The 24,768-nt window shown below is 25.8% G+C and overlaps 1 protein-coding gene across 2 annotated transcripts in view; it reads right to left on the bottom strand.

Annotated features, from left to right (window-relative positions):
* Positions 1 to 2,972: 2,972 nt before the first annotated feature.
* The window catches only part of LOC125830567 (defensin-like protein 1), a 36,916-nt gene continuing 15,120 nt past the window's right edge, over positions 2,973 to 24,768 (bottom strand). The window contains exons 1-2 of one of the 2 annotated variants that reach the window (XM_049509750.1): positions 4,050 to 4,135; positions 2,973 to 3,325 (exon numbers count right to left, since the gene is read on the bottom strand). In XM_049509750.1, the coding sequence (XP_049365707.1) occupies positions 3,153 to 3,325; positions 4,050 to 4,107 (231 nt within the window). In that variant the 5' untranslated portion in view covers positions 4,108 to 4,135 and the 3' untranslated portion in view covers positions 2,973 to 3,152. Of the gene's footprint in view, positions 3,326 to 4,049; positions 4,136 to 24,768 lie in introns of those variants that run through there. The other variant, XR_007443148.1, reaches the window with a different exon arrangement.

Genomic DNA, 24,768 nt, shown 5'->3' with positions numbered 1-24,768 from the left:
GAATGTCCCTTAAGGACAACCTACGTTATGCACGAAGCATGGCAAACCAATCCAAGAGCCTATGACATAACACTTCATGAAATCTCTTGAGAGTTTTAGAAAAATTGATTCGAAAATATCCGATAAATTCAAAATGCATGAATCATATACAAATTTTTAGAAAAATTGTTTATAATCTATGGATTAGATTAATCAAGAATCTTTTGTATTGTTATGCAAGTTGATGACTTGAATTGGAAATCTCGAAGAGTTTTCAAGAGGCAATAAATTATTTGTTGAAAGAATTGTGACAGAAGTCAATATAATGATACACCTCATTCGAGAAAAATATGATAAAATATTTACAATTTTATATGAAGATAGTGCAGCATGCGTAATACAATTGAAGGGATGATTCACAAAAGGAGACAGAACGAAACATATTTTGCTAAAGACATGAACTTCAAAAGAATGGCGATATCAATGTGTAACAAATTTGTTCAAGTGACTATGTGTCTGATTTAAATTATTCACTAAGTCTCTACCAACTGTAACTTTTGAGAAGATGGTGCACAATCTTGAAATGCGAAGATTCAAATTTTTAAATTGAATCTAATTTAAATTAGAGAGAGTTAATATGCGATATACCTTTTTGAAAATATTTATTAATGCATAAGAACAGATGAATGCATATTAAATATAGTAAAAGTTAAAATTCTCTAAAGTTAGTACACTTGTCTCTTTTATCTTGTTTAAATTAATAGGAACGAAAATATCTCATTTTGAGATTCTAATGGCCTTTGAGAAGTATTCATAATTTCATTTAAGTTAAACAAAGAACGTGGGAATTATTTACAAGATTATATTAAAGATGTCTACACTAAAGTAAAATAAAAGATGCATACATATTAAATGTTGTAGAAGTTAAAACTCTCTATACCTAGTATATTTGTCCTTTTATCTAGTTAAAATTAATAGGGATGAAAATATGACATTTTGATATTTTAATGGCCTTTGAGAACTTTTTCTTATTTCATTTAAGTCAAACAAAGAGCATGGCGGTTATTTACAAGACTGAAAATGTTTACCAATGCAAAATAAAAAATGCATGTATATTAAATATAGTAGAAATTAAAACTCTCTATATCTAGTATACTTGTCCTTTAATCTAGTTTAAATTAATAGGAACGAAAATATGACATTTTGAGATTCTAATGACCTTTAAATATTTCCTTATTTCATTTAAGTCAAACAAAGAGCATGCCGATTATTTACAAGATTGAAAAAAATACATTCATATTAAATATAGCAGAAGTTAAAACTCTCTATACCTAGTATACTTGTCCTTTTATATATCTAATTTAAATTAAATTAATAGGGACGAAAATATGACATTTTGAGATTGTAATAGCCTTTGAGAACTTTTCCTTATATGAAAGCATTCTCTTTTGCCTTTTCACTTAGATCTCACAATTTCAATTCATATTTATCAGCTTATCTAATCTACATTTTCATGATTTTGATTATTTTATTTAGTTGGATAAATATAATTTTTAGTCTACTTTTGATACATAAAAATATAGACAATATGTGTAAGTTATAGATATCTATATGTGAGTCTAGTAGATGGTTGTATACTGGACGGAGATATATATTTTATCTAATTCATATTTTATTTTATTTATTTTTTTATTCATATTTATATAGATGAATTGCAATTCAATCAATTTTAATTCAATCTATTTTCAATCCTAAATATAATAAATATATACGCAATGAGCATGGTTTTTCCAATTTTGTTTAAGTCAAACAAAGAGCATGTGGATTCTTTACAAGACTGAAGATATTTATTATTGCAAAATAAAAAAAAATGCATGCATTTTAAATATTGTAGAAGTTAAAATTTTCTAAAGCTAGTATACTTGTCTATTCACTAGTTTAAATTAATAGGGATGAAAATGTGGCATTTTGAGATTATAATGACTTTTGAGAATTTTTCCTAGTTTCATTTAAGTAAAATATTGGACATGAATATTATTTACAAGATTGAAGATGTCAAATATTGCTTAGAGAATAACGCAAATGAAAAGTATCCATCATATAGAAAGTTAGGTTGAAATACTAACCAACTAAATTCTTATTTGGTTATTAGGCAATTGGATTTCTATTATTATCATTTTTAATCAGCTAATTAATCAAACACTTCATTCTTTCACTAATTTCAATATTTGGCCTCAATAGTTGGAGCCCATTTTTGTGTAGGGTCTGGGCCAATTTTTGTTTTAGGCCTCTTTAGGTTGTATTCATTAATACAAATCAATTGTATTCGTGATACAACTTGATACAACGAATACAACATGTATTCAATCTCTCTCTTGCCTTTATCGTCTCACTCTCTCTGATCTCGCCTCTCGCTCATTTCTCTCCTCCTATTAAAATGTTGCTATGAATCGTGATTGAGCAAACTATAGATATTAATTTCTTATTAAGCTTATAGTCATTTTAAAAAGTTACTCATTACACTAATAGGTCATGATGACAAAGGCCCAATGGAATTGATGGACATTAAATCCATTCAAGTTATTAAAATTGGGCCAATGTGTATTGTCAACCCAATTAATGTCCAATGAGGTCCAAGAAGAAGGAGAGGTGCTCAAGCCATTATCATTTAGAGATCATACACTTATATGTAGTTTTCCAATCTTTTCGCTACTGATTAATGTGGAACTTTCATTTGCACACCGAACAATTATATAATTAAAAACCTCATTTTATACAAGACCGATTTGGTGTGGCGCACATCACTCTTAATTCTTTCTCTCATTTTTCTTGTTCTTGTTTTTTACTAATCATATTTTACCCTTTGCCCTTTATGTATCTATAATAGCTAGCTCTATCCATTCCCTACTTTCTGTTATAGACTTCTAATATGAAAGTTTATTCTTTAATTTATTGATGTCACGTGATACTATGACAAGATGGAGAATAATATTATCTATCCAAACATAATATTCATCAATACAATACAATATCATACATTACGATACAATACGTAAATTGGACACACCAACATAACTATGGGTACATCCAATTTTAATAAATTGGACGTCCTTATTCAAACAATAGTTCACAACATTGTCACATATTTGATAGCACACACTCTTAGTAATAATTTAGCATTTGAAATAGCAAAAGCAAGCAAATCCAAAGCCACTTCTGTGACAAGCTCCAAAACGAGCATCCTCTTGTTCCTTGCATTGACGGCTGCAATTACCTGTGTTAATACATGGCCCTGACCATGTCTTGCTGCGCCTTTGACATACTTTTGCCTCCCCAACTTGCATCTCTGCGTGATATAAGAATTAACATTTTATACTTAGAATCAGGACTGAGGCGAATTTAGGATTTGACGTTTGTGGGTCTCACTCATCTCAATTTTTAAAAAAATAGAAAAGATATTTACCACTGGACTAAACAACACACTTTGTTAGTGGGATACCAAGTCATTTTTCTTATATATTTACTGGATTTTTTTATTGAAGGATAGAATATGTGCAAAAGTTACTAGATTTTCAGGAACCCCATCCAATGACCTAAATCCACCCATGAATCAGGGTGGAGCTAAGCAAAATAGTTTAAGAATAAGAAATGACTTTAGAATCGAATGTGTTCGTCCAACGAGAAAGACCTAGGTTCAATTGAATTCCCTCCATCAAAAAATTAATATATTGTACACAAATCTACCAAAACAATTTTTTTTTTTATTTATGTATAATTTTTTGAATCTCATCGACATATAAAAACATAATACTAGTATAGTGGTGAAGGACGTTCAATAAGTGTATAAAAACATAGGTGTGGTATGATCTAGCTAGTTAGATTTAAATCCCCGTGTATAAATTAATAGAAAAGTATACTATATAATATCATAAAAATTATTTACACTATCAGTTTATATAACTTAAAACAATCGAAATATTGTAATAATTAACACAATTTTTCGACACACTTCCAAAGTGTGTACAATATGAGAACAAATTATGGAGAGGAAGGTAAGATATATAGCTCACCATTGGATGCAACGAGGAGGAAGCAAAGTAGGAGAGCTAGAATGACTTTGGTATTCATGATGATGGATTTAATTAGCAAATTTAATGTTTAAAGCTTTTTAGTATGAATTGTAGTGAAGAGGAATTAGTAGCTATTTATAGTGAAAGATTTCCACCTATTCAAAGAATGTTTGGGGCTAATTTTGTCCATATTATTTGTGCAAATTTTGACTAATTCATGATGGTACATAGTCAAATGTACAAATGTCAACCAAGGGATGAAAAGAAGAAATTTTGTTCAAACAGGAAATCTATAATAATATAATTATCATTATCCTGAATATGACGTACGTTTAAATTTAATTAATCAATGGATCAAGGGTCACAAGACAAGAAGATCTATGTAGTCCTCGTTTATTTTTATTAAGATTTAAACGTCCGAATGTGTGATTAATTAAGATATTATTTTTAGATTTGAACATTGAATATTTAAAACTGAATGTTTTTAACATCTGAATATACATAATTGATTAATATGTACATAATATATAATTTAATTAAAAATTAATAAAATAAAATTATTATTTGATTTTAAAAAATGAAACATTTATGCTTCCTAGTGATGGTAATGGTGTTGATGGTTATAATTGTTAAGTTGATTGATGTTAGTAGTTAATATTGATGGTGGCGACTGAAGAATATGTGGTGGTTAATGATGTGTTTGTGGTAGTTGGTGGCAATGCTAGTTATGACGATGGAGGTGGTTGGCAGTAGGGATTGACCACAATGGTGGTAGTGGTTGATATAGTAATGGTGGAGATGGCAACAATGGTGGCAGTAGTTGATAGCGGTGCTAGTTTTGATGGTGGAGTTTGTTGGTACGTAGTAAGAATTGACTCATGTAGTGATGGTAGTAGTTGATAGTGATAGGGAAGTTGGCGGTGGCTACAGAGACAAGGGTACGGTGGTGCAACAATATATTGATATAATTATAATTATGGAGAAAGTAAGTGTGGTAGCATATGATACTAGTGGTTAGCAACAATGATGATTGTGATGACAGAAGTGGTTGATGATAAAGACAGTAATAATTGTTAATAATGATAATGATTGTGATGGTGATGATAAATATTGTCAATGGTGATGGTTGGTAATTATGAATAAAGTGATGATGAATATTATCAAGAGAAAAATATCTCTTAGTAATATTAACACTCTCCACAAAATACAAACAAATGAAGTGTTATTCTTCTTTCTAATTTTATTTTAGTAGTTAAAAAGGTGGGGACTTTCATAAATAGCACCAGCCTCAAATGCTGACTACTTTGGCATTGATTATCTTTATGGCTGGGACAACTTCAATTTATTGGACTTTCTTTTAGTTTCTATATCAAAGACATATTTTTATATATTAATTAATTAATTTTAAATTTTTGTATATCTTAGTTAGATGATTTATAACTACATAAATATTTGTGATTTATTTTAGATTAGAAATTTTATAAGTCTTTCGATATCTTTCATTCTTTAACTTTGTGTTAAATCAATACAACATCATATAAAATTTAGACATATATATAACAGATAGAACATTACTTGAAGACGTACGCATTAACATAGGATAGGAATTAGGAAGTAAGCTTTAGGAGGCACATAAGAAATATGATATTTGCAACCAAAAAAAAAGTAAAAAGTTTATAAAGGTTATTTAAAAGTTAAATTTAGTTTTTTTATGAAAATAATTTGCTCATTATTGAACCAAACACCAGTTTGAAAGAAAAAAAATCATGTCCAAACAGATGTTAATAAAATCCCCATATAAGTGGATTAATTATGACTATAGGTTGACACATATAAATGCTAACATATTGGTAGTAGAAAATAAGATAAGTTAATTAAATGGCGTTTACTTAAATTTGGTTGGGTCGTATGTCTTTTTTTTAATATTATTTATATTCAGTATTCATATTAAATTTATCTATTTTGAATTGAATTCATGCCGTATAGGGCTTCATTTGGAGGGAATAGTTCCCTATCAAAAACAAAATTCCTATTTATGACTCAAACTCTAAATCTCTGATTAAGAGAGAAGTTGCCCCATTCACTACCATATCGTGTGTCTTTTATTTTTTTTGCGTGGCAAACAAAGCATGGAAATCTTTGATATATTTGGTGATCAAAGTCTAGAAAAAATGGTGCATGTAGCTGTAGACTTTGACTATCTTGAATTGTTTATGCCACATATATTTAAAAGTGTTTGCATTTTATAAAGGAGAAAGGAAAAATGAGGGGGACAGGGGGAGAAATAAATTAAAGGGGGAGGGGAAAAGGTTTAAGATGTCCTTAAATTATATAAAACTAGTGAAATAGGTCATAAAATATCATTAGATACATAATTTATTTTTAATACCTAAATATCATGATTCAATGTATGTATTTAAGCATATTTAATGTTTTAAATACTAATAAGAACTATATTTAAAAAAGCTTATAAAAGACCCTACGAAGAAATTATTAGAAATTTTAGATATTATTTCCAATGACTTGAACTTTCACACTTACATGACAATTTTCTTTCATCACATATAACAAAATTTATCTTATTTTCTTCAATATAGTGGAGGAAAATTGTCTAGCATTTCTAAAAAAATTGGGGCTCACATTCACTTGATTTAAAAAATATAACTAAATTTACATTTAAAAGTTTAAACCTTTGAATTCTCACCAAAATGCATTATGCAAGTTTATTGGTAGAGTTGCAACTACTAATGGAAAAAAACATATTAAATCAACAAACGTTACTTCCATAGCTCCATGCTACTTCTCAATAAACATTCACTATCCTAATAATATATGTAATATCAACAACAACATGAAATATTGATAATCGTCACAAGTAAGTTAATATTTAATTTGACGTGTGTGATAAAAAAAAATTAAAAAAATGTAAATTTTGATCCCAAGGAAAAAAATAGACAACCAACAAAGCATTACCTTCCTAACTCCATTATATTACTTTTCAATAAAAATCTGCTTTTTACATAGCAAAATAACATAAAGCATTGATAATTGCCATAAGTAAACTAATAACTATATAAGTAACTGCTCAAATTCAGAATAAGATTATAGTCCTAATAATACAAAGAAAAGATAAGTAAAAATCAGAAGGAGATGAAAAAAACATATAAGGACAAAATTCTATGTATCTGAGCAAGAAATATAAGTAAAAATTAGAAGGAGATGAAGAAAACATACAAGGAAAAAATTATATGTTTCTGAGCAAGAAATAATGCAAAGGGTAAAAAATAGTTTCTAAACTTTATTAGTTTTAATTCAGGGTAGGTGTGAATGTTTAATTATTGTATCGGTGAAATTACAAATTACAATTGCAAACTAAATGAAGAAAATAAAATCTCTTCAAGTTGAGTCGTGAATATCTCGCTTCCTTTAAGGTGATTCAAGTCTATTGCAATAAAAAAAGTTCAGGGGTCCAACATAATCTTCTTGGCTTGTCTCCTCCAAGATACAACAACTTATTCACAATGTATAAGTCAACAAATTTTGGACAAGAGTTGAGTCCAAAACTCTACAAAAGAACATATTTCTTTAAAATTTTGGACAAGAATTGAGTCCAAAACTTTACAAAAATAACACATTTCTTTAACTACTAATAAGAACCCTCTTTTTGACCAATTTTTATGCACTTATATTTTCTTGTACACAAAATAAAGTAAGACTATCACTATTTATAGGTGAGAAAGTCTACCTTACAATATATAAAATTAATATGAAAAAGTTAATAAGGTAAATGAATAGTCTAAATGTTACATAAGATGGATGGATAAAGAAAGGCATATAATGCCATTAAGGTGCAAAAACAATTGCTGCACAATTATGACTCTCTAAATGAGAGTTAACTTGCCAAAGCAATTGTTGCACAATTATGAGAGAAATGTAACCTAAGACACTAAAAGACACTCTAAATGAGAGTTAATAAGGCATGCAATGACACCAACGGATAGAAGTAGTGCAACAGCCACAATATATAAAGATTTTGGGGGTTATGAAGATTAAAAAAAGGAGTTATGAATATTATTAAGAGTATAAGTTGAAGATATGTGAGTTATTAGTAGCTATTTCTTATTTTATTAAAGTTATTAAATATATATTATAGTGGTAGGTAAATAAGTATTATAGTGATAAGTGAAAAATTGAGTAATTGAATGTGAAAACTTTTCAAGATATTAAAAATAAAATAAATAAATAATGAAGGAAAAAATGGTCGAAAAAAAGGAGAAATAGATAAATATGAATGGAGGTCATAGAGAGGTGCCACATCACCTTCTCTATGTTTCTCCTTTATATATATATATATATATATATAGATTGAATAAAAATATTTTTCATTAATAGTTTAGTCCAAAAATATTATGTTGTTAATATTTTGGTTAAAAATATTTCTATGTATTTCTTTTGAATAAAAAATACTCTTTTTTCTAATATACCCTATTATTTCTTTTTAAAATTACACATTTTATTTTTCTGATAAATTATTATTTTTTTAAAAAATATTTCCTTTTTCTTTTGAAATTCTTTTAACTAATATAAAGTGGAAAGTAATCTTTTTCCTTCTTAATCTATTTTTATTAACAAAGTAGAATTACCCAATATACTTTTTAAACTGATAATATCTCATAGTAACCTCACCATTAATTTCATTTTGAAGATGATTATATATAATTCTTTTAGTAAAATATATAATTTTTTATTTCTTAATAATTTTCAAATTGAAATAGGATAAACGTTTGCTAATATGTTATTTGATTTTAAAGTTAATAAAAAATTAAGTCAACAATAACTCAATCAACATTTTGTTCAATTGGTGTTTATGTTTAGACTAATGAACTTTTTCGCGCTTCGCGCGGTTATAAAGAGTGATAAAATTTTGATAATTTTATTAAATATAATATTGATGTAAGATAAAAATGTTTGGTTAGTACTTAGTAGACTTCCAATAAAGTTATTAAATTTTTTACTATTTTGAACAAAAAAATTGCAATAAGAAATTCACATAAGATGCGAAATAAAGATAAATCATACCAATAAAAATGCAACATCATTCTTAATTCCTTACTCATTAAAAAATAGAAGGAACAAATGTGAAATCAGTATACATATCTTCCGAGTTCTTATGGACGTCCACTCCCACAAGCCGATCACCATTATATTCTTCATTTTATTCTTCAAATCAAATTAAAATATGAATATAATAAGCACCAAAAATATAACAACCTAAAAAGCTAATGTGATCTTTTTATAAAATCGTACAATGATTTTATTTACAAGGCTACAATATGAAACACCAAATAATATGATGAATATGACTATTAATTATTTTATAGGTCATTATAATAAAAAGTTGTGTGGAGTAATTAATGAAAATAAAGACAAATTAAATTTTACATTTAACATATTCTAAAAATGTCTTTTTAATTTTTTTGCAATGCACATTTAATATAATTAACAGAGTTAAATACTTTTTTTAGTTCTTTTAATATAGCACACATAAATAAAAAAGAAATCTAAAAAAATATATAATTGTATTTCTTGACCAAAGAAAAATATCACTCTCGCTTTTTCTTTTCCTAACTGTATTGTGGTGATATAACTATTTAGCGCAAGTCAATAAGTTACTAAAGATTTTAAAAGAAACATGTATATATAAAAATAATTTACAATCCTTCTAAAAATTAAATATCCACTTAATATATTTTAGCAAGAGGAATATGACATATTAATTAAGTAAAAATTTAAAATTTATCTAATTAAGACTATCCGTCAATAAAAAATTCAAATCTTAACACAATATTAAATTTAAAGATCCTTATACTTGTTAAGTTTAAAATTATTAAGTACAAATTTAGTCAAGACTTCTTGTTAATTTGTTGATAAATTCATCTGAACTATTCTATTATAATGTAACAAAACAAGCTTATTCGTGCTTAAAATTATTTGAACCTATAGTTATTAGTTAACACATTTTCATTTAGAAGTAAGTTTTAAACATATAATTAACACTTTTTTATTTTTAAATAAATTTGAACCCGCGAGTAAAACATAATAGTTCGAATTCAACAATCAATATTTTTTGAACAATATAATTAAAAAAATTAATATTATTTTCCAAAAAATTAAACCAAACCTCTAATATGTATGAATAATGAAACTAATAAATCAATCAATTACAATATATTGTGATAATTTTTCATTTACCATCTCTTTATTATCCAATATTTTTTATTATTATTTTGGGTGTTAAGATGAAAATAGACAAAATACTCAAATGACAAGCTGCTTCTGTAAGAACCTTTTTCATGTCTGGTCCTCCATACATGTCTCGACAATCACCAATATCACACCATGCCATGATAACTTACAGAAACGATTACAATTTCTCATAAAAAAATATTATTAAATATCCTCTAATAATGTAACAACAATAATATATTTAATGTAATTTCACAAGTGAAATATGAAGAAAAAAAAAATAGAGAGACAGAAAAAATGTGTCCTGAGATCCTTAGCTTGATAAATCCTTCCAAATTAATTGGAAAAAAAAAACAGAGGAAACATATGAACAATGCATTGGTATTTAATTTAATATAAATATCCCTATTATGAATCCCTTTACAAATTTTCAAATATAGAACAACCAAACAATTTCATAAAAATGTAAATCTCAATTTCTTGAAACAATTTTTTGACAGTATGAAAGATGCCTCAATATTTATTGTTATATACAATATAATCATCATATTTTGTTGATTATATAATTTAAATGAAATGAAAAACAATACATTTTCACAATAGTATAAACATAAAAATAGTAAGGAAGTTAAAATTACCTTATGTCTCTCCAAAGTATTATTTTCTAATAGCAATGTTGAAAAGCTAGAAAAGAAAATTGTGAAAAAAATCATGGCTGGATTTGAATTGAGGCTCCTTTTGCTATCGTATTTAAAAGAATATTATAATGACTTTTAATTAATCTTAATAAATAACATTAATGAAGAATATGAAAGGATAATCAGCTTATACACAAATAGAATAAAGAGATGAATTTAATGATATTGAAGATGAAAATATAAGAAAATGATATAAATAACAATAATCAAATAAAAGTTTATACTCTTATTATTTTTTGTTGTAAGAACGTGAAAGAAAGAAAAGAAAGACAAGGGTTTTTAAAAAAAAGTAAAAAAATAGATAAGAAATATAGAGGGTTTAAAAAAATAGATAAAAATATATATTGTACTTAAATTTTTATTTTCCTTAAATGGTGATTCTCTTTATACTAGTAAAGAAAGCCCGGGCAACATTAATAAAGTTATATTGTTACTCTCTCCGTCCCATATTAGATGAGAATCTTACTAAAAATATTTTTTTCATATTATTTGAGCACTTATTAAATTAGTATAGAATTAATTAATTCTTTTCCAATTCCTATATTGTATGTGTATTTTTTGCAACTCATTTCAATGTGCATTGATATAAACAAAGGGCAAAATGGTGAAGTCTTCCAATGTATTAATGATTTCTTAATCACCGTGTAAAGTTGGAAGTGCCCATCTAATATGGGACGGAGGGAGTATAGTTTATGTATTGTTATAAAATTAGTAAAGATTGTTATAATATATTTTGCTCATAAGTGAGCTAATATAGAAACTTATTTGTCATTTGTCTTTTTAATTTCAATTTTAAATAGCAAATAAATGTAGCGATAAGATTGAGGGTAGAAATGAAGCATATCTTTCTAAATTTAAGTAAAAATAAACAGAGTAGAAGTAACATTAGGGTTATCGATAGGACGATTCATTCGGTTATTTTTAAAAAAAATATATCATTCAATTTTTCGGTTATTTTATAATGTATAACCAAAATTAAAATTTTAAAATCATCCCAATCCTAATTTATGTGACACAAGCAGTACAAAAATTAGTCTTTTTTTTGTTGTCTTGTAGATATTTGAAGTTATTATTTATTGTAAATTATAGTACTTTTTATTAAAGTTTTTAATAACATATGTTACTTTTTATGTTTGAGAGTTAAACCAACTTTTTTTTATATGTCTTTTAATTTTATATGTGTTTGTCCTTTTCCATTTTCAAAAACTAATACTCTCTCCGTCCCATATTAGATGAGAATCTTACTAAAAATATTTTTTTCATATTATTTGAGCACTTATTAAATTAGGATAGAATTAACTAATTCTTTTCCATTTTACCCCTACAATTAATATGACCATTCCTATATTGTATGTGTATTTTTTGTAACTCATTTCAATGTGCATTGATATAAACAAAGGGCAAAATGGTGAAGTCTTCCAATTTATTAATGATTTCTTAATCACCGTGTAAAGTTGGAAGTGCCCATCTAATATGGGACGGAGGGAGTATAGTTTATGTATTGTTATAAAATTAGTAAAGATTGTTATAATATATTTTGCTCATAAGTGAGCTAATATAGAAACTTATTTGTCATTTGTCTTTTTAATTTCAATTTTAAATAGCAAATAAATGTAGCGATAAGATTGAGGGTAGAAATGAAGCATATCTTTCTAAATTTAAGTAAAAATAAATAGAGTAGAAGTAACATTAGGGTTATCGATAGGACGATTCATTCGGTTATTTTTAAAAAAATTATATCATTCAATTTTTCGGCTATTTTATAATGTATAACCAAAATTAAAATTTTAAAATCATCCCAATCCTAATTTATGTGACACAAGCAGTACAAAAATTAGTCTTTTTTTTGTTGTCTTGTAGATATTTGAAGTTATTATTTATTGTAAATTATAGTACTTTTTATTAAAGTTTTTAATAACATATGTTACTTTTTATGTTTGAGAGTTAAACCAACTTTTTTTTATATGTCTTTTAATTTTATATGTGTTTTGTCCTTTTGCATTTTGAAAAACCAATACTCTCTCCATTTTATTTTATATGTCATTTTTTTTTATAAATATATTGGTTATTCCCTCTTCTTATTGGAACACATGTTGACTTGTGGTGAATACTTATTCTCTCTTCTTATATAGTAATACTCACAATATTTTTAATCATTACGTTAATAATAAAATTTGCAAATGCTTTCATTGTTTCATCCCATAAATACGTAATTATTCTAAATGGAATTTATAATTTTTAATATTATAGAGAATGCCAAAAGTTTTAGATTAGGATATTAGAATATTTTTTTCCGGGGGGTCTTTCTTCCGTTTCCAAGTCTATACAATTAATGTTTAGAATATTGAATATGATTATAGAATGTTGAATTAATCTTTCCCTTTCCTTAATTATAATAAAATTGTAATCAAACCTTTATTGTCCATAAATGGTGATTTTCTTTCTATTCTTGCAATGCAATTAATGCTTAATATATTGAATATAATATTAAATTATATTGTATTTAGTGTGATGAAAAATTAAAAAAATTGAGAAAATAGATAAATAGGAATCCTGGCTTCTAAGAGGTGCCACATCAGCATTTTCACATCCAACTTTGTATATATACTAGTTAACATGTTTGCGCTTCGCGCGATCATAACAACTATTTTTAAGACAAAAATTTCTTATAAATTAGCACATACTAAAAAAGAAGAAATATGATCAATACTTGGATCAAAATTTTAAAATGTTTATCATAATTGTTTCAATTTTTAAGATACAGTTTTCTTATTCTTTTCTTGGGGATGAAAAGAACATGTTTTTTATTTTGAAAAAAAAATACTAACTTAATTTTCTGCTTAATTTTCTATTTGCCGTTGATCATCAAATAAAACATAAATAATCTGTCCTCCTCATTTTTTAAAAGAATAGGTGCTTATTTAAATGAGAAACTACTAAACTTAGACCTTTTATAATATCATTCCTCACTATGATTTTTTGTTAAAAAAATCATACTTGTTATGTACGACTGTAAGTAATCTTTTTTAAAAAGTTATTTTTTAAAAAAAATTGTGCAAGTTAAAATATGAAAATTAACAAAAAAGCATGTCAATAGTAATACAAAGGAAAGAACAACTAACTATTTTCTAATCAAATGAAAGATAAATATATAAAATCATAATGATAAAATTGAAAAGCATTTAATATTAATGTTTCAACAAACAACTCGAAACAAAATTACATCGTTATTTTTATTTGTTTTAATTATCAAAGAATAATTATACAAATAGTAAATAATGAATAGTTTAACTCTTGAGGAGTTACAAAACTCACTAAATATGTAATTATTTAGAGAAAATTAAATTTTAAATTATGACAAAAAAAACAAAAAAAAAGAGAAAAAGAATAAATAGGACTCGTAGTATATAAGAGTTTTTGCTAGTGTCTGTTTTTATATCATATTGAAATTATTTAGAAAAAATTTTCGTCTTCACACAAATAAAAAAAGTTTATATTTATATCTCAATATATTTCACTAAAATAGTACTTCATTTCATTTTAGTGTGGATTTTGTATGTTTCGTTGTGGTCGTTTTATTTAATTACTAAAAAGTTAAAAAATAGAAAAATATATTTCATTATTTTAGTACAAACTTTAAAAATCTTGAGTTTTAATAAATAAATATATACTCCCTCTATTTCAAAATAAGTGAATTGTTGAGCCCTTTTATAGATCAAAATAAGTGAATTGTTCAAAGTTTAAGAGATATGTTGAACAATTCTTCCATTTTTTCCCCTCATTTACTAAATAATTATAAAAGAAATGACTTTTTGAATACAAAATATGTGCATAGCATCATCAGAAAAATAAATAATTTATTTTTAAAGTTATTTAGAACGCTCATTTATGTAATAGATAAATGACTTAATTTTGAGTAATTTTAATATATGATGTAAGTGAAAGAAAAATGAGAAGAAGTCTTAAAAAGAGAGAAAGAATTAGGTAAAAAGGAATTGAGGAGACATGTTATTTTAGTAAAAAGTATAAATAGATAAAGATTTTTGTAAGTCATGAGATGGATCAAAGTTAGAGTATGTCTTGTTACCAAAAGCTTACAACCACAAATAAAGAAAAAACATATGCATCCGTGAAAATGTTCTACATGTAAATCTTGAATAGCTGATGTGCAAATGATAGACTAAAATTTAAAGCCATCATATTTTGGAAAAACTAAATGTAGAGGTAATGAAGAGAATCATAGAAAGGAGTTGAGGAGATATGTCATTTCCGTAGTAAATGTGAATAAATGGAGGCTTTTTGTAATTTATGAGTTGTAATTATATGTAATAAATTTTATATTTTTTTTTAATTATCAAACAAATTAATTAATGAAGAGAGTAAACTCATTTTTTTAGTTTCATAATAACTTAAACAAATATCAATTTTCTCTATGCATAATTATTTTTATACTTTTAGTATTTCTTAACTTAAGAAAATATGTTCATTGTAATTGGATATTTGCAGAACAAACTTGGTTCATTCTGAAAAATTTCAATAAATTAGAAGAATTAAATGTTTTGTAAAAATTGAATCCAACAATCATATATAAAGGCTAATTTTACACAAGTGTTAACAAATACGAAACAAAAATTTAATGGAGGGGATCTCATCTCCTTTTTAGTCAATTCGAATTCCACAAAAGAAAAAAATGTGTTATATCATCTAAATTAGAATGAAAAGAAGCGGATAAAGCTAAACAAAAGATGATGAAATCTTGATCGAAAAATTATGTCATATTAACATGTTATATACATAATATATATCAATAGAGAATATGGATTGTATATGCAAAAGACAAAACATTATATAATGAAAATATCCAAAAAAAAAATTAATTAAGCAACAAAATATTCTGTTGAAGATCATGTTGCCCTTGATACAAAAAATGTGCTTTGTAATATAATCTTGTTCTTGAAGGGTACACATCTTGATGGATAAATAATTAATTGAAAAATTATGTAAGCAACAATAAGTACATCTATATATTTGTATATTATTGAAACTTCTACTTTTTTAAATTTTAATCTGGCCAACTCTTGATGAATCTCCCACCACCATTAAACTTTCTTCTTCATTTTGATGACTTGTAGCAAATTATTTTTTGTTCATCTCCTTTGACGAATCTTACACCGCCTTCAAACTTTCTTCTTCATCTTGATAAATTTTTGTTTGGCTATTGTAACACAAGAAGAAATTCTAAAGAATATATCTATAATCTTCATAAAAGCTGGAAAAAAAATACTAACAATTTGAAGTTGGAGAAAATAGAAATGAACATGCAACAACACCATAGAGGATTGATATTTATAGATTATTTAAATCATAAAAGTTAAGTAGAAGGAAGTTGAGGAGACATGTTATTTAATTAGAGAATTCAAATAGGTGGAGGTTTTTTTGTAACTTTCATATGATATAATTATATGTAATGAATATGATTGAATTTTTTACTTATTTAATAAATTGATTAATGGATAAACATGAATGAAAAAACTCAAAAAAGGAGAAAAAAGATAAATTGGTTGCTAGGCCATTGGGAGGTGCCACATCACCTTGTTTATATCTAGCTTTATTATATATATAGATATATATAGAGAGAGAGAGATAGATAGATTTGTGTTCTTGTCCATATTTTTCTTTAATTAATGCCCATTTATGTTACGTTCTCAATTTATTCTTTTTATTATCAATTAATACAAGTAAATACACATATACAAAGTACGTACACTTAATTAATTCACTTAATATAAATCTATATCTATATATAATATAAAGCTGAATGTGAAAACGGTGATGTGGCACCTCTTAGAAGCCAGGATTCCTATTTATCTATTTTCCCAAATTTTTGAATATTTTTCCTCACACTAAATACAATACTTTAAGAAGAACTGAAAGTATTAACCATATACATTAAATCTATATGCATTCAATTACTAAATGGAAGATAAAAGGCTAAAAAATTGAAAGTATTAACAATATACGTTAAGATCTATACGCATTCAATTACTAAATGGAAGATGAAAAGGCAAAACTGTTTATTTTAGCATATAAAATAGAAGGGTAAGGGAATATGCAACCAAGTGCTCCTTTGATTTGCTTCTCTTCCTTCTGAGATGTGCATATTTCTTTAAGAAGAGAAAGATATACAATTTCAAAGTCCTTCCGAAATGACTTGTTTCATGGGCTTAATTATCAGTGCCTATAACTACTTGAATGAGCTTTTCCTCATTTCTTGGTACGATTTCAATTAGTAGTTTCTCCAATAAGGAGATACATACTACGATTTTTTTTTCATTTTGTTAGAGAAATTTATATGAAAGTGTCAAAAGGCAAGAAGAATTATTTGTAGAAAGTATCAATCTATTTGTGGAACTTATATCAAATTAGGAGGAGATTAAGGAGATAATATTTCATATTGAAGGGAAGAATTTAAGGGAGCAGAATAGAAAAGAAAATGAAAGAAACAAGGAAAAACAAAGTTTGACAGAATAGCAAATCTGGCGTTTATGGAATCGAAATTAGTCGCGACATTATTAATTTCTTTCAATTTCTTTGTTCTGCTAATTTCTTTAGTCCTTTATTTTTCTGTTTTATTTTCAATTAAAGTTAATGTTCTGAATTATAAGATATGATGATAAAATTATGCAAAAAGGAGTAATGTATCATATATATATATAATTGTAATCAATATTTCTAGGTGAAAAAAATAAAAGAAAAAGGTTTAAAATTTAGGTGAAAGATGTTACATTATTTATGGCATTTATTTATTTTTTCAATTTTTTTAAATAATATTTTTCTAATTATTTTAATTTATATATAAAAATTGTAAAATTATTTCGTAATTATTTATCTCTTTTTCAGTTTAGTCCGAAAATTATTGTCATTAATTTAGTGATTTAATGATAATTTATTATGCAATAAATAATATTATTGAACAATTTCTATCAATATATAAAGTAAGCATAAATTAGGCGACGTGACAATTCTCTTTGAACATTTTTTTTCCTTTCTTTTTGCTTATTTTTTTTTATCCATTCTTTGATTTATTGTTTGCAATTTAAAAAAGCAACGAAAAATCTATATATATATATATATATAAAGCTAGCTAAAAAAAAAGTGGTGTGACACCTCTTAATGGCCAATAATCATATTTATCTTTTTTGTGGTTTTCTTAATATTTTTTTCAATTATTTTATTTTATAAAATCATCTCTTTCATTCATATCTCTTCAATTACATAATTAATTTAGTAACATCTATAACTTCTAACCTTTCATATTCATAACTTTCAAACTATTTAACATAGAATTTTATAACTCCTTAAAATCACACTTATAAAAACCTATTTTGAGACATTTATGATGATTGTTTTATTTTCATTTTTTTTATCCTTCATCTTTGTCTCATTGGTTGGTTAATTTTTTCTCTTCTTTGATATGATTTTGCAGGAGATATATCTATAATGAAGAATATTAGACATTTTTACATAGTTTGCTTTTATGAGGTAAAATGATTCGATATGCATAGTATAATTATCACTTTTTCTTTTGTAATTATATATTTAATTATTTTTTTGGATTCTTGATTATATGAATCATGAGTTTTCTTTTAGAAAAAAATATTTAATTTTTTCTCTTTGCTTCTCTTTGTAGGTTCCTTCTTTCTTCTTTAACTCATAACTAAATATTCTTTAAGGTTTTTACTTGATTAGATAATTTTATTTTTATGTTTTTTTTTGTTGTTTAAGGTTAACTTACCGTGTTTTTAGGTCTGAATATCTTTAAAAATAAAAACAGAAAGATGAGTTAATAGATACATGTATGCTACTCAGGAAAGCATGTAGATGTAATTTTATAGTTATGTGGATTAACTTTTTATTAATTATAATGGTAGAACATGAGAATGCGAAGTTATTTAATTTTTAAAATACAGTATAATTCATAGAAAAATTGACTATTAATACGTAACTTTATGATCTTCTTATTTTAATTTTTTTTTTTTTTATTATTATTATTAGAAGTTCTTAAGTTTTTGATTCCCTCTTTTTTAAAAAAATAAAAAATTAAATAGTAATTCTATTGAATATTTAACATTTGTTGTTTGAAAGATTAATAATAATTAGGAGTATATAAGTTTTCGTATAGTGCTTAAGTGAGTCTTCACTATTGAAAATTTCTATTGACTATAGTGCTTTAAGATCATGTGTTATTGTAAAATTTATTAAAATTTACTTATGTAAATGATAATTATAATTATTATTTTTTATTTTTTAAAAAAATGTGTTTCATTAGTTACAAAAAAAAATCTATCTATTTGCATTCTCTACTTAAATAGCATGTCTCCTCAACTTCTTTCTATTTAGTTTTTCATGATTAATCAATCTATAAATAGCAATTCTACATGGAGTTGTTTAAAAATTAATCTCATTATTTAAAAGAATTAAATGGAGAGCACAACCAAGGAAGGAAAAAAGTTGTACAATACACTAATTTTTCAAAAGAGAAAAATACCAACAATATTACAGAATCATGTAACATTATACGTTAATGAACTTACAATTATGAATTACTTTTTATACAATTACAACATCCTAAACTAATCCTTTACACCTTTTCATTTACTATATTTGCATAATAAATTAATAACATGTCTTTCATAATAAATAAATAAATAACAATACAAATTCCCAACTTTCCTCCAATTATTTATCAAAATCTAGACACTTATCTTTACACAAACATTTAACAAATTCAAAAAATTAATTCATTATTTAAACAATTAAATGAAAAGCACAATCAACAAATGAAAAAAGTGGTATAAATACCAAGACACACCATTTATCTCCATAGTCACCATATGCTCATAGTGGTTAATTGAGGTTAGTTTTTCAAATGTTCAATATTATTATATTTTATTGCAACACTTTATCCTTAGTTTGACTTTGACAAATACTTATACAAAAGTACTACAATTGATAAGAAAATTATGGATCATCCCCAACAAATTAGTTCGAAGAATTGTCAAGGTAAAATATTAATGTTAATATTCATAACTATATTAAGCTGTACGTCTATACAATTAACAAAACATTTATTTTTGCATACAGATGCAACCAAAAAATCAAGCAAAGCTATTAAAGTGATGAAAATATTATGCAATAGCGAATTGCATATTTCAGAAAGGAACAAGAGCGATTGAAAAAATATATACATAGAGAAATTTCACTAGATCAATCTTACAGAGAATGACATGACGTTTTTCATGTATTGATTTCAATGTAATAGGGAGATGAAATAATTTTTTAGTAGAGAATATATTCTCTAAAAATCAATCTAATAACAAATGATAGGACTTTGTTGATGTATTTCTTTATATTTTTTACTGTTATATTACATTGAAAGACATTTCAATAGCATTCACAAAAGTATCCATAATAGATCTTACAATATAAAAGTTCAATCTCCTTGGTGTAATAAAAAGCAAGGAGGACCATCAAAACATACTAACAATTCCCCCATTCAGAGCAATGGAAATAAAATAATTTTTAATAGAGCATGTATCATTTCAAATGAAGAGATAATGATAAAGTTGAATAATATAATGATATAACTAATCCACAAGAAAAATTATTCTAACACATATTTTTAACCCTCGTGTGAAGCGCGGTCATGTTCTCTAGTTAAAGAAAATATAAAGAAAATATACCTTCCGACCATTTTGTAGAGCAAACAAACGGAAAGAACAAAAACGTCAAGTACTATATATATAAATTGAAAATTACTTCTTCTTGGAAGTGTCACTAAATGGGCAATGCCTCTTCATTCCCTTATGTATTTTTAACATACATACATATATAATAAGAGATGTTTTTCCACTATAAAAACATTCTCCCTCAATTTTATTGTTAGAACAAGAAGAGATGGTTGGATCACAAATTCCTCTCCTCCTATTGTGCTTGTTATTCATCTCTGCATCATTAGGTTTGTTTATCCCTATTTTTTCCTTCATATCATTTTTAAAAAAAAAAATCAATATTATTTAGACATTATTTTGTTATCAACCATTATACTCGTTCACTTTAAACTTTGCACGTCTCTTACGAAACAATTATTAATATAAGTATTGAAAAAATCCTTTTGGCCAGAATGGTAAAATAACATATTTCACACTATGTTATTTTTTACCTTTTTGAACATTTTTACCCTTTTAACTTTAATACCTTTTCATTAAAAAATGGGAAAAAGATCAGTTTATCTTAAAATAAAAAGGATATTATAGACTTTTTAAATTTCTGGCCAAATTATGGCCAAATTTTGTGGCCATTTAGCATTTACCCATATGTATTTTACTCCTTCTGTCCCTATTTACTTGTCTATATTTTTTACTTGACACACCTATTAAGAAAATAATAATTGACATAGAGAGTTTAATTGATAGAATTTCAAAAACAATTTTACTCATTAAAGAGGTACTACCTTTTTCAAATACATTAACTCTCTAAATAAATTGAGGATATAATATGTAAAAAAAATTGTCTTTTCTTGATTTGTCAAATATGACAAGTAAAAAGTCAAAAAAACGAACAAGTAAAAAGGGAAATAGGGAATATCATAATACTCATATTAGCCAACAATGTATAATTTTAGGTCTTGGAAATGATTTGGAATATGGATAGTTAATGTTGAGGGTAAAATAGAAAAAAAAGTTATATTTTCTTGATATGCTAAAAGTGACAAGTAAAAAAAAATAAAAAAAATAATGAACAAATAAAAATAAAAACTTGTTTTTAAAATAATTAACCGTAAAAACTAAACGAAATGAGTAATACTTAAAAACTATCACCCGAACATTATTACCAAAGCTTTAGCATTCTGTAGACTTGAGTAATTATAAGTGTTAGATTTACAATATGATCCATTAATTTAACTTTAACTTGGAATAGAGAATTATTGGAGTTTAAATAATTAGTTTAAAGAATATTTCAAGTAAAATAATGATTTTCACTTTCAAAAACCTTAACCATTTTATCAAGTGGAAATCATATCCAACCTCATCAACTTCCAAATATCTTTTCTCAACTGCAACTTGAATTATTATTTTTTTGCTTTTAGAAAATCTGCCACATATTGTCCAAATTAAACCTCTATTTGGACCTAAATATATATAATACTTTTAATAATTGCCAATATTTGTTTGCCTGTATAAGTATTTTTGAGAATACTTAAACTTCAATATTTGAATATTAGTCAAATATAGAGAAAACATGCTTGAGGATGAGTATCTTAAATGAAATACTTCTTTCATTTCGGTTTATGTGAAATTATTTGATTAAGTATAAAATTTAAGAATGAAAGAAAGACTTTTAAAGCTAATCATGTACATCATCTTATTAAGAGTAAAATGAGAAGTTTAAACTAAATATAGAAATATATCATTTTTTATTCCAACTAAAAAATAAACAATGGTATCACATAAATTAAAACAAATGACTAGTAGTAATGCTTATCACATACAAATCTTCAACCTTTTTTCAAAGAATAATTCTCATCCAAACACAAAAGATATTATCTCTTAACTTCAACTTTAAATCCTTTTTTTTTAAAAAGAGCTTCAAGAAATATTTCTCAAATATCTTCAAATAAAGTCCCTTTTAATTTGACTTGAACGGATTACTCGGATGTTAAGCACCCTCTCCGGGTTTGACTCAAAAGAGTGGGGATTAAAATAATAATCAAAAGGAAAAGCTCATTTAATTTATTAATTTGATTTCTTTAATTATATTTTTCTCCTTGTTAGAGATGCAAATGCAACTTGTGAAGGGTGATATGAGTTGCATGAGGTATAGTGGCACATGGAGAGGTTGGTGTTTCAAGAGTGATGATTGTTCAAGCCAATGTAGAAGTCAAGAAGGGGCTCTAGGTGGAGCTTGCCAACAACTTGCTTGTGTTTGTTTCTTTTGTGGCCAACAAAATCACTAGCCAAATTACTACCAAATAAGGGTAAAAAACTTAAGTATACAACTTAAGTATCTTAATTACTCCTATATAGCAATACTTTTTTTTTCCACATATATAGCAATAGTTTTATTTCAAAACTAGAATTTATATTTAAAAAAAAAAAAAAGAAACGTAGAAATAGTCAACCACACTTATCTCCTTGATTTTCTCCAATTATTTTACCATCCCTGATTTACTCAGATTTGTTATATATTCTCTCCCATGAAGAAAGGTCTTTAACAAAAATAAAACTCTCTTTCTACTCTAATTTACCATTCAAAGATGGATACCAAGAATTTTTCAAATTCTAATACAACACAACGGACGATGGGACGCATCAGGTATTTGAACAACTTACGATTGATTTGGTATTTTTTCTCACAATATGTATTTAGTCGTTGGTTTAAATTCTATGTTATTGTGGTTTAGTAAAAAAATGATATGCTTTGGTAATAGTCTGGTGCAACGATTGGCTGGATTTATTTCTTTAATAAACAATAAAAATTATTAATCATTTTTAGTATGTTATTAGGTTTAATTGATAGTGAACATGATGGATATGATGTGGTTTATTGGTATTCTGTAGCATGTTTTTAGAAACACCATTATTCATCTTCTTTTTTTTGTGTGCAAGTGATGGTAGATTATTATGTGATATTGATAGTGTAGATAGTTTGGTGTAATAGATATTATTTATTGTGTTTTTATAAACACCATAGGTCATAACAAACAGTATTACGAATTTGTTTTGTGTTGTTTAAATACAACAAAATTCTGGTATGTTTTTTGATAACTGATTTGGTGAAAATATAATTGATATGTTGCATTCCTTATATAAACACCATAAATCAATAATTTATTTTGGTGTGTGATATGTTGTTATTGATATTTTTTTAGACCTTATACAAAGAACAACTTTAAGTTAGTATTATGGTACATCTATTGGCATATTTAGTTGTTTGAGTTGATATAGATAACAAATTTTATTCCATAATTCTCAAATTACTTATGGTATGTGATTTGGTGTAATTAGTATCTTGTAGACCTTGTAGAAACACCAACTGCAAGTTATTGTTTTGGTACATTTATTGGTATATTTTATTGTCTGACTTGGTATAGATAACAAATATGGTATATATTTTGATAACTGATTTGGTGAAAATATTTGTCTAGACCACTAATTTATGTCTCTTCAGTCGTTTTGAATACTAGCATGATTAGTAGTAAATATTTTGATACATTTATTGGTGTCATAAGTTGACTGATTTGGTATAGCTAACAAAATTGAAGAATTATTAAATTGGTTATGAAGCTTATTGTTGTGATGGCAATTAATTACTTTAGGAGCACCATTCTGCTAATTTTGGAAATTGATTAATAATTTACAATTTTACAGGAAATTACATGGATTACAATAATGAAGAAGTGATGTATGATGCAAACACCAAATACGAAGACTTAATTAATACTATATCTTCTCAATTGGGTGTGTACACGACCATTTTTCATTTAGAACTCAAATATGTCGTGAGTGGTCCATCTCCACCAATGAAGATTCATAAAGATATGGGTGTCCAAGTTTATTTAGATCAAAAGAGACGCAATTCTGATTTCTTTTCAAAGTATCTCTTATGTGTAACATGTGTGGATAGCGCTATGGAAGCCATTGAGTACCAAACTGGGATATCCCATCGCATGTTTTGGAAGCGGTAATGTAACCACCAATTGCAAGAAAGCAATC

Source organism: Solanum verrucosum, unplaced genomic scaffold (assembly GCF_900185275.1).
Source record: "Solanum verrucosum unplaced genomic scaffold, falcon-dt-bn FXZP01000004.1, whole genome shotgun sequence".
In the NCBI taxonomy this organism is placed as follows: Eukaryota; Viridiplantae; Streptophyta; class Magnoliopsida; order Solanales; family Solanaceae; genus Solanum; species Solanum verrucosum.
This window is presented reverse-complemented; position numbering and strand designations above follow the sequence as displayed.